The following is an 11,129-nucleotide window of genomic DNA, read 5'->3' as shown; positions in this document are numbered from 1 at the left end:
AAGGACAAGATTGCAGTGGACAGAAGACACAAGTTGGTATAGAGCAAGCAAGGGCAAATGTTGTGCAGGGGAAGTTGCAATTTTCTGCCTTCCTAGATGAGATTACAAAGCAAGTCATGAGTCCGTCAGATCTTACCATCCTGGGTGTGAACAATAGTAAGGCAAAAGGGAAGATGCCTGCGCCAGCAGAAGCAAATGTCCCCGTCAAGCCTGAGCTCCCACCAAAGAAGCTTAGAGGGAACGATCGAGAACAACAAAACAGACAGGAAGACGCAGTTCGCAGCAGTTCGCGGAGACACTTGGACCGCTCCAGCCCCCACAAAATGATCTCCTATGCAGCTAAGAGCCACCAAGGTAGTCCCTCACCTCACCGCTGCCCCGACTCTCCCGGCCACCGTACTCATGATGGAAGCAACCACAAAGGCAGGAGTCTGCCACCCACTCCCGGCTTTGGGTCAGGTGACAGCGGCATGGCCTGCGGGCCTCCTTTCGCAGATGTCACCAGCACCGGCCATGAACTCCACAAGCCCAAGCAACATTACCATCACACGCAGCATCCCATCACATCCCCCAGTCCACATACTCACCCTCAAAAGGCTCAGCCTGGTGCCGCTGTAGGGCAAGGCGTCAGCTCGGAATCCTCATCCACCAAATCCGATTCACCCACGTCCAGAGACGCAGCCTTCGCAGCTAGTAGTCACAGCTTGGAGCACAGCGGTCAGCATTCACAGCTTCTGGGACACTCTCAGCAAAGCAGGGTGAGTTCACCTTCATGTGTATGTATGTGTAGATCTGAACTTAAAGCTTCATTAGTAAAGCCACATTTGAAGAACACATGGAGGAAAATAGTTTGGCCTTGATCAGAACGTTTGAGACCCACTGGTTTCGTGCTCCCGGTGGGAAGTATGAACAGATATGAGTCTGTCCATTCCGGATTAAATAATCTATTTTCGCTGTCCACTTTTCTTTTTTTGAAGAGCGCGATTTGTTCCTTATTATTTTCTCTTTCCCCGTCTCGATCGTCTCTTTCTCTTCCTTTTTCTCTCTGTTGGTGACCCCTGCCATAACGTGTATAATTTGACTACACTTAAGAGATGTCTGCATGACAAATGCACAGGATGAGTAATACGAGGAGCGTTGCCTCCTTGCAGAGGCAGTCGAGCTGAGTCACAGGGTGTCGAGCTCTACGCATTGCAGGCTGAGTCATTCTTCAGCAATGCAGCAAACGATGCCTTTGAAGTTACCTGATGCATCGGTTTAAATTATAAGGCTGTTTGTTTGCTCTATGAATTGACCATGAAGACAAAGAGAGTAATGGAGTAAATACACAACAGACAAACAAGCAGCAATCGGCACTAGGCAACATGCGAGAGGGGGCCGGTAGGATAAGAGCAAATTGTTCTTATGTGAGGACTCGCTTTGGCTTATACTCTCTTGACGTTATAGACAGCTTATATTACATAACCCTGCCGTTTTTATTTGACTGCTGTGAAAGATTTGGTCACACTGACTTTATTTCAACCGTTAGATGTTCAGTTAATTCATACCCACATTAACGAAACCACACACACATGTAAAAATAAAAAATAAAATCCTGGCTGTGATGGGTATAAGTAATCAATTAATCAATATTTGAGTACTGGCTCGCCATAATTGAATAGTTTAATCAATCAGACATGGCCTCGGAAATGGACTGGTGACCCTTCCTGAGAACATTTTTACATAATACATGCAGGGCCGGGCTCCAGCTCCTGCAACTGGACGGAAGGTTGGTAAAGCAGGGCCACCTACGTACAACAACAGTCACAAGCTTTACACTGGTGATGAAAGATGAAGGTGGACACCCTTAAATTAAAGCCAGATGTTAATATGTCATTGGAGAGCAGTGCTAAAGCTGCCCTGTGGAGTATATTGCATGTCTGCACCATGTGCATTTATCTGTCATTTAATACAAGTCCTTTATTCCGTTTATAGGAGACAGTATGTGAAGGAGATTACTTCCGGTAAGCATCTTCTTTGCTTGTTGTCTGTACACGTCACATTTTGAGTTGTCATTTTCTAAAAATACATTTCTCTGTTTGTCTCAGTTGTTTTTCCTCTTTCTATTTTGTGAAGGATCAATGGTTATTGATTAAACTAATGAGAATGCCCTGAACAACCCTGCTTCAACAGATTGACTGTAATAATGGAACTTATTTACAGAGACATGTCCGTGTTGTCAGTGACAGAAAACAGATAAAGACAAAAGTACAAAATAACACAAGCACCAAATGAAAACGTCTCGATATATGTAACCCGTATCCAGTGTAATCATTTCAGAATACTTCTTTATAATTCTATTGTCTCTGGATGCATCTATTTAATATTGTTTTCGGACCTCTGCAGCAGTATAGCTAAAATTGTGCTAACTGGCATGCAACCCATGTAGCACATTTAAAAATAAAATCCCTTTTAATTGGGAGTTATAATAACAATACTAAACTGCAAATTAAATAAATAACAAAAAAAAGTCCATTATGTATAGTGAAAGGATTTATGGAATGGGGAAGTTGTTGCAAAACGTCTGGTGCATTGCTACTGTCATCGGTCTGGATGTGAGAGGCAACACTTAAAGCAATAGATAAGGTAAATACAGTGTGATCTAAACGCCAGCTCCCATCATTCCCTCGTTTTCAGGGAACTGCAGGAGGAAAATGCTGATCTTCAGCAGAATTTGTTGCAAACCGTGGTCTGCATCGAGAGTCTGGAGGCGGAGTTGAAGAGAACCAGGGATGAACTCAGTCGTCTCAAGGAGAAATACAAAAGGTTTTTGCACCGATGTCGGCATGCTACAGGAATTATAAACACTTCTACGTCGTGACTTGCGTGCTCAAATATACACTGAAGACTACATGGGACAGGAACACGTCTCTTCCATGTTTAGTATTGTGATGTGTCGCATAAGGAGCAGCACACTGTGTTTCTAAATGAGAGTGAAAGGTTGCAATGTGGATGGATCCTAAAGCCACATGTCAGCAATGAAAATCAATCAACTGAACCTACAGCTTTGCAGTGTAGTTTCTACAGATGAATTGACCCGTGGGGCGTGCTAGATAAAGCCCATGAGCACTTCAGCAGTGACCGTTTCATGAAGGCACCCCCGAGCCATCTGCGCCGTCCCTTCATACTCAACAGTGAGCGTGTTGTTACGACTTGCTCACTGCCATGCCTGTATTTAGGACAGCAGCTGCAGCCCGCCGGGCTCCAAATAGAATGCTGGCTCACCTGTCACTGGCATTTTGTTTTGTTGTCAGTACTTACATGGAGTTTGTGAATGTCCTTGACAACTGCTTTTAAACTGTGAGATGACGACATGCACGGTCATGGCTAAAAAATCATATGAAGCATGATGTTTAATGGTTTCTTCTTTATCGTCTCTGGTGCTTTGTGTGTGTGTGTGTGTGTGTGTGTGTGTGTGTGTGTGTGTGTGTGTTTAGCCTCCTAGAGTCCCACGTTGGGACCAAGCAGGCCAAAAACCTGCTGGGGGAACCCCCCCATGCAGCGGTGAGATTGGACCTCTATATTTAAAGCATGGGTATTCTCATAACATGAGCTACTTTAAATACTTACTTTAAATTTAACTTTCTGTGGGGTGTGCGTGTGTGTGTGTGTGTGTGTGTGTGTGTTTGCACGCAGTCTGCGAGCCTGAGCTGTGAGAGGCAGTACCTGCTGAACCGTGTGTCCCAGTTGAGCACAGAACTGGAGGACGCCCACAGGACCATGGCGGTGCTGGAGAACTTCAACGTGAGCATACCGCCATCTACTGGACACTCACGCACATATTCGTATGGGTTCTCACACGATAGCTTCTATTGATTCCCATGACTGTCTGAAAGAGGAGTGTGTTTGCAGACGCTCATGTTTTTAAGCCTGCTTTGTCACACACTTTATTTCAGTTTGAGCTTTCACATCAAATTGTCAACTTTATAAATAATCTAAAAATATATATTTTTAAATGTCTCCATTGGGGCCAAAACACAGTGAGGTGTTTCTGGATATTTCAAATTATGTAGCATCAAGTAACTTTGTTTGTCGTCAATAACTGAGAAAGCAGCTTAGATGAGAGGTTAAATGTCTTAAAAATTAAAAAAAGAACCTGTGTTCCTTTTTATAACCTCTTAGGATTACAATGACCTAGATAAGTGCAAAACAAAATGTGTTTTTTTTAAACTTGTAAAACATTGCTACAGCCTAGAGCAGTGATATTTTTCTTCTGTTGCCACGATGCAATTCAGAGCTAATGCTTTTTCTTTCAACTTCAGGCGTCGTGCTTGATCAAGGAATTATTGGAGAAGCACGTCAGTCCGGCTGAGGCCATACAGAAGTTTATGACGACTCCTGCAACACTTAACCTTCCTGCTACCTCGCCACAAACAGCCAGCCAATGCCATGCTCCTAAAATGGAGGAAGCAGCACCTGATTGGTCAAAATTGGAGGCATGCCCGCTGCAGGTAACAGCCATTATCCCATTTAAACAGGAGGCGCTGACAGCGCAAAATGACTGTGTCTCAGGCCAGGAGAAGTCCAGCCAAAGTCCACCTCACCCAGTCGCTGATATCAGCACCGCACTTTTCAAGAATATGGCTGCCAGGTATGCCATCAGTCCACAACCTCTGCATCCCCAAAGCCAACAATGGTCTCTGTTTGGTGCTAATCACACTGATGCCCCCCCAAACCTCCAGCAAGCCTACATGACTGGTGACAACTTGAGTGGGAAGAGGGGCGAAAAGGCAACGCTTTCAGAGGAGGACTCTGTAGACATGACATCAGTGTCAGCCCAAAAGATCCTCGATGAATTCTTGCGGCAGCTGCAGCCTCATCAGGAAGTTATTCGTGTGCAGGAGCAGCGGAGTGGGCAGGAGGGCGTGGATGAAGTGGAACATATGGGAAAGATAGCAGACTGAAGATGCCGTCTGAAATCTTGGCATGGCGACTGTATACTGAATTTCCACCTTGCACTGAAATACTATTATTCCTAAAATGTGTGTCATTCAGACCACATGAGAACATTCTATACGGAAAATACAATAACCCTCACACTGAACAAAATGATTGCAGCATGAAGACGCCTCAGTGTGAGATTTTACCACGCATACTCCCTCATCATCACGCTAGTTTGCTCTGTTAATAATTGTGTCACCCTGTTAGCTCATTCTTATTTTGTCACTCCTTGACATCTTTGTGTCAGTGAAGTCCAGGTATCTGTTGTTGACCCACTGCACTTCAAAACAATCCTTGAAAAGCGGTAACAGATGCTAACAACGCTGCGACAATGCAGACTGGCTAGAGTCCAGCAGCAACACATTAATGTTGTTTTTCTGTACAACCCCCATCTCAGTGAACACTTGCCATGTACTTCTGTAATTTTGACTATTCCACAGTTTAATATGTACCTGTGTCAGCTCCTCCACCATTAAAAAATAATCACAATAAATGAATAACACATTCAAAATGTTTTCATTTTCTTTTTATTCCGGTCATGTTAGAAATGATGAATGTTTTTTTTTTTATGTGTGATGATGAGTCTTCCACAGTCTTTAAACGCAATTCATGGTGTGTTGTCGGAGCTGGTAACACAAGACTCGCTGCAACCTAATTATGCCATTGACTCAGGCTGTCCTACCTCTGGGAGCAAAGTCCCCCAGAGGCCAGACCCTAGAACGGCCCACCCACTCATTATCATTATCATTATCATTATCATTATCATCAGTGTTGTTGCAGTACAGCAGTTACTATAAATCCTATAAATGATCGTTTTTCTGTTATAACAGCTGTTGTTGTTACTGTCTCTTCCCAGCTCTCTCTCTCAGTCGCCCCATCTTTCTCTCACTCTATTTCTCTCTCCCCAATCCATCGAAGCCGCTGACCTTCAGTCTTGTATCCGCTTGAGGTTTCTGACCTCTAAAAGGCAGTTAACCCTCACCGTTATCGTCAAGCGCTTGATCATGGGGTGGGGGGTGGGGGGGGGGGGGGATTTACCCGTTTCTAAAATATCTGTTTACTTTTACTGACAGTTTAACTGCGTATTAATTCATTGTGATATTGTAGCTTTTTCTTAAAGCTCAATTCAGATTTAAGATTTAAAATGAATGTTGCGTACATTCTTTGCCCAAGTCTTAACTGGACCATCTCAGCCCGACTCAAACCTCAGACGTTGCTGATTGGCTTCTGCATGGTGAGTCCATCCGTCATAACTGTCCAAGTGTCCCTCCTATTACACACGTCTATCAAGCAAAGTTTGCTGATCAGACACTGGCCTGTTTTCCCATTGGCCCCTGGGCTTTAATAGGATCCCAAGGACTATGCCAGGAGATTACCGCTTCAAACTCTTGACTTTGGCCAGTATCGGTGTCCTCCAACTTCGGGTGCAGCTGTTTATGGGGGCGCCGTATATGCTTAAACCCAGAGGGGCGCCATCAAAAGACAACGCCATACCAAGAAGACACTGATTACAGCTGGAACGGGCCCTTCTGATGTGACCGTAGCGGAGAACTGGTCATCTCTGGAAAACGGAATAATTATATTTTCTTATTAGAATTCTAATTTTATAAAGACAATTTTATCTTATTTTCTCAGCAGTCTTTTGGATTATAAACTGTTTTTTTGAAACAATTCAAAATCCAAAGCTTTTGGATTACCCTCTGAAGTTGACCGGGATCTACCTGCTTATCCCCTTCACCTGGAACAACTTTGATGAGCTCAGCGTCCGCCGAACTCACCAAACAAGAGCAAGGCCTGCGCTGACCACTCTGCTTCTTAGACATTGACACCTCCCTCTGTTTGGTTTGTTTAACCAAAATTAAAGGCAGCATATTTACATTGAGCCAAGTTTTGACCAGATTTTGCTGAACTCCTTCCTCTTCCTTTTCTCCCGTGACTTTGTGTTGTTTGATGGTAGCGAGCCATGGTGCTGTTGAAGATGAAGTTCAACCAGCAGCGGCGGGTGCGTCTGGCCCAAGGCTTATGGCTGCTGTCGTGGCTGGCAGTGATGAGTGGGACCTTCGTCTTTTGTCTGGGGGTTTACCTTAAGACAGAGCTGGTCCGAAGGGCCGAGGTAGAGACGACCATACGGATAAATATGCACAATTAATGCAAAATTAATTTAACACAGCTGCTTATCGGTGGCTTTTTTTTTTTTAAATTGTCGCACTACAGCTCGACCTTCATCACACAAAATTCCTCTGTGAAAATACACAATGTAGTATTTCATACTCACAAAATTGTATTGTGTAATATTGTGTGTTTGTGATCACTTAAAGTTGTTCTTTCAATGAATTCAGGTCACGTGACCAGCAGGTGAAGGTCATTGCTGATGCATTCGTTCAAGCCAAACAGTCATTGGACAGGATTGATCCCTGCTAATTTTGATATGTATTGATATCCAGCGGGCTGCACAGGAAAGCCGGAGGCCACAAACACATGCCTTCATATGTTCATTGAGTGCCAGTGAGAGGATTATATAACCTCTCAGTTGTGCAGCAAATCGTTATTTAGTTTAGCGATGGAGGATCTTAGAAACTGTCTCGTGAAAGTTCACTCCTCTAGATAAACAAACATGTCATTTGCTTTGTGTTTCGACAAAGTGTACAGGTCATTGAAAAACTAATTATTTCAAATGCAGTAAAAAAACAAAACAAATTCTCAATAAGCATCCAGAAGATGATTGTTGTTATTCTTAATTGATTAAGTTGAATGTAAGATTATGATTATAATAAAAGGAGCCAGATCTTTGCTGAGCTTTTATAGAGGGTCATTTTAAAACAACAATGTGGCAAAGGTGCTTTTATGGCTGATATACTTTTGAAAACTCAGTCCGTAATCAATTTTTGCTCTTACTCAAATTAATTAGATTTGCGATTATATTTCCATAATAGCTTTGCATCTACTACATCAGCAGTTAATTGAATCACTTGGCAGCAAAAGATCTTTTTCCACGCAGATGACATTCATTGAATGGAGGATGATTATCTACTAAAGTGGGTCGAGGAAATGAAAGAGTCGCATGCAGGTGAACTGCTGCTTATGTCACTGCTGTATCTTTGACTGTACGTTCCTTTCTTGAGGTGATGGACAACACAGAGATCCATGTGGTGCCCAACATCCTGATGATGGTTGGCCTGGCCTCCATTGGCACTAACTGGGTTGCCAGTCGTGTGTGTCAGGACTCCCTGGACGCAAGTCGCTTCCCACGCTGGAAAGTTCTCCTGCTGGCTTGGTTTGCTGTGGCTGCGTTGATCTGTTGCCTGCTCCTTGCTGTTGTTGTGCTCAGCTATGCCCTTCAAGGACGCCTCGAAGAGTCCCTGAAGGTGGGGTCCCCAAGTTGGGCAAAGATTACAGGGTCAAGCGGTAGAGTAGGTGTCAGTATGGCTTTGAGTTAAAGAGCTCAATCCCATCATAAGAGGCCGTTTTCAGATTCTAAAGGAAATAATCTGTGCTGGAGTAAATAGAGATTACGTGTGTTCAATAAAACAGAAAACGTACAAAAAACATTGACATTTTTGATCAATGTGATCAAAAGTTTTGAGCTCTCAATTTTGTTAAAATGTTGCAATGCGACCAGAAAAATGCAACGTCTGTCAAAGAGATGTGTTTATTTATTTTTGTTGCTAAATCAGATATTATTGTTTGAAAAAGATTTTAGATTAGACTGAAAAAAGATATGTGTTTGAAAAACTAAACTAAACTAACAACATAGCATCTTCATGTAAAGCTCGCCGCTTCTTTCTCCGCTGTCAGGTGGGCCTGAGGAATGGCATTCGCTTCTACAAGGACACCGACGTTCCAGGCCGCTGTTTCCAGAAGGAGACGATCGATCGTCTCCAGATGGAGTTTCGTTGTTGTGGAAACAGCAATTTCAAGGATTGGTTTGAAGTGCAGTGGGTCAACAACAGATACCTGGACTTCACTGCCAAAGATGTCAAGGAGTGAGTGAATCACAAAATAAGGATGAGCTAACAGGGTGACAAAATTATGAACAGAGCAAAATAGAGTGCTTATATGAAAGAGAAGGAGAAATAAAAGCAGAGACTTCACATTCAAACAGGTCAAGTGACATGTTAGATGTTAGAGAGAGAAGTGGGAGAAAAAGAAGGTTGGGAATATAAGGGACGAGTGTATTATAAATAAAGACGGACTGAAAAGCATTGAACAGCCATTTACCCATCCAGAGAGTAAAACAGAACAGTGACGACATGGCGACTCTCAGGGAGGTACTGAAAACGCATTCTTTGTGTCCCACCGCTGATAAAAGCAGCAAACCTTCTACTCTCTCCATGCCGCCCATCATCTCATACCTCATTGCCTGTCCTCCCTCTGTTTCCAGCCGCGTCCGGAGTAACGTGGATAGTCGTTACCTGTTGGATGGCGTTCCTTTCAGCTGCTGCAACCCCGCCTCCCCCCGCCCCTGTCTGCAGTACCACCTGACTGACAACAATGCCCACTACAGCTATGACTTCCATTCGGAAGAGCTCAACCTGCACCACCGCGGCTGTCGGCAGGCTCTCACCGACTACTACATGGATTTGATGAATTCAACAGGTCCTGGTGTGCTGTCAGTCATCTTGATTCAGGTGTGTTACGTACATTGATCATTAATACTTACAGGGAATACAATAGTTAACAGAGTGCATGAAGTTCTCAGAGATTTACCCGGTAAGGGTCAGCAAAGTTTCTGCATGACAGGCTGCAGCGATAAGGGATAACAGATCATTTCTTACTTCTTGGAAAATAAACATGCACACATGAGTGAACAATCATGAATTGACTTACTTGTGTGTGTGTGTGTGTGCGTGCAGTCAAAGTAAATCAGCATAAGAGTAACACATATTTATTCCGACCTTACTTAGGTTTATGACAGCTGATGCATATCTCTCAGATTTTGTCAGCCTATCATGTTTGCATATAAACATTGCATGATGATGACACTGATTTGAGACTGAGATGCATTTGCAACATCCTTATTGCATCTTCCCTCGCAGGTATCAGTACTTCTGAGCATGCGCTATTTGCAGACGGCTATAGAAGGAGCCATGGCCCTGGAGAGCCCAGAAGGAGACAGTGAAGGTTATCTTCTGGAGAAAGGCGTGAAGGAAACCTTCGAAGACCTCAAAGCCCAAGTTCTCGTCATGCTTAAGTTCGATCAGGCTGAAGCCAAGGCTGCTGACGTGTGCCCTGAGGCTGCAGAGGCAGAGAAGGGCGCTGATAATGCAGCAGAGAAAGCTGCTTCCCCTCCTCCCCCCAGCTAGAGGGGAAAGTTATTTAATCATGAGCTAAGGAGGAGGGAATCCAAAGGGGGGGAGGGTATCTGAGGCCACTTGGTTGAGTGACTCGGAGGGTGGCTAATAGAACACCTGCAGGGTTTTGACACATTAGACTTGAGTTATACTCCACCAGTGCAGCAGCCACATGGCCAAGAACAGGCAACACGCTAGGAAATCTAATCAGGCCCTGGACAGACACCCACACACACATCTCCTCTTTTTTCTAGGACCTTCAGAATGAGTAATCATCAGGGAACTTGTTCAGGACACGTGTACTATTTTTGGTTCTAACTAGAAGAGCTTGCCGTCCCTTTAAATGGGTGTAGATTTCACACAGAGAGACACACATTTGAAAGTGGCTCCGATTTGGTCCAGTCACACGATGCTCTCTAATTGTATGATTCATCACCCAGTTGTAGACTTTGTACTAAACTGCAATGAAATGAAATGCTTAGGAACCTGCTAAAAATGGAATCATGAATTATGTATTAAAGGTGGAAACTTTTAACTGCTGTAAAGTGTTGGCTTCTTTTCATATTTGCAGAAAAATAGAGGAGTAAATCCCTTGACAATGGGTTATCTGAGTTCAGAAAGAGGAGTTGGATTAAGCGTGTGTGTTGGCGTGTGTATATGTGTGTGTACGAGTGTGTTGCCCTATACGAAGCTGTCATCTTGTCTATTCTGGTGGCTCTGAAACAATCTGATAATCCTGGGATAGTTAATCCCAGAACTGCTGCAACAGCAGTATCACAAGCATCCCCTGACAGCACGTAGGAATGTTCAACACAACGCTGATACAACATGTTGCAGTTTATTTCTAAAGAAATGTAG

The 11,129-nt window shown here is 43.8% G+C and overlaps 2 protein-coding genes across 2 annotated transcripts; both read left to right on the top strand.

Moving 5' to 3' along the window:
• The first annotated feature begins 3,497 nt into the window (after positions 1-3,497).
• Positions 3,498-5,477, top strand: si:ch211-276i12.4 (uncharacterized). The gene is made up of 3 exons (XM_068740667.1): positions 3,498-3,543; positions 3,676-3,783; positions 4,302-5,477. The coding sequence occupies exons 2-3, from the start codon at positions 3,760-3,762 to the stop codon at positions 4,941-4,943; spliced, it is 666 nt and encodes a 221-aa protein (XP_068596768.1). The 5' UTR covers positions 3,498-3,543; positions 3,676-3,759; the 3' UTR covers positions 4,944-5,477.
• A 1,466-nt stretch (positions 5,478-6,943) lies between these two features.
• rom1b (retinal outer segment membrane protein 1b) lies at positions 6,944-10,283 on the top strand. The gene is made up of 5 exons (XM_068740444.1): positions 6,944-7,093; positions 8,103-8,345; positions 8,776-8,963; positions 9,362-9,608; positions 10,017-10,283. The coding sequence occupies exons 1-5, from the start codon at positions 6,944-6,946 to the stop codon at positions 10,281-10,283; spliced, it is 1,095 nt and encodes a 364-aa protein (XP_068596545.1).
• The last annotated feature ends 846 nt before the right edge of the window (positions 10,284-11,129 follow it).

Source organism: Brachionichthys hirsutus, chromosome 6 (genome assembly GCF_040956055.1).
Source record: "Brachionichthys hirsutus isolate HB-005 chromosome 6, CSIRO-AGI_Bhir_v1, whole genome shotgun sequence".
Taxonomy (NCBI): domain Eukaryota; kingdom Metazoa; phylum Chordata; class Actinopteri; order Lophiiformes; family Brachionichthyidae; genus Brachionichthys; species Brachionichthys hirsutus.
This window is presented reverse-complemented; position numbering and strand designations above follow the sequence as displayed.

Excerpts from the sequence above, each read along its gene's own strand:
- si:ch211-276i12.4 (XM_068740667.1), top strand. The coding sequence starts at position 3,760 with ATGGCGGTGCTGGAGAACTTCAAC. Across the intron at positions 3,784-4,301 it reads CGGTGCTGGAGAACTTCAAC|GCGTCGTGCTTGATCAAGGA; the intron begins GTGAGCATACCG and ends TTTCAACTTCAG.
- rom1b (XM_068740444.1), top strand. The coding sequence starts at position 6,944 with ATGGTGCTGTTGAAGATGAAGTTCAACCAGCAGCGGCGGGTGCGTCTG. Across the intron at positions 8,964-9,361 it reads ACTGCCAAAGATGTCAAGGA|CCGCGTCCGGAGTAACGTGG; the intron begins GTGAGTGAATCA and ends CTCTGTTTCCAG. Across the intron at positions 9,609-10,016 it reads TGTCAGTCATCTTGATTCAG|GTATCAGTACTTCTGAGCAT; the intron begins GTGTGTTACGTA and ends CTTCCCTCGCAG.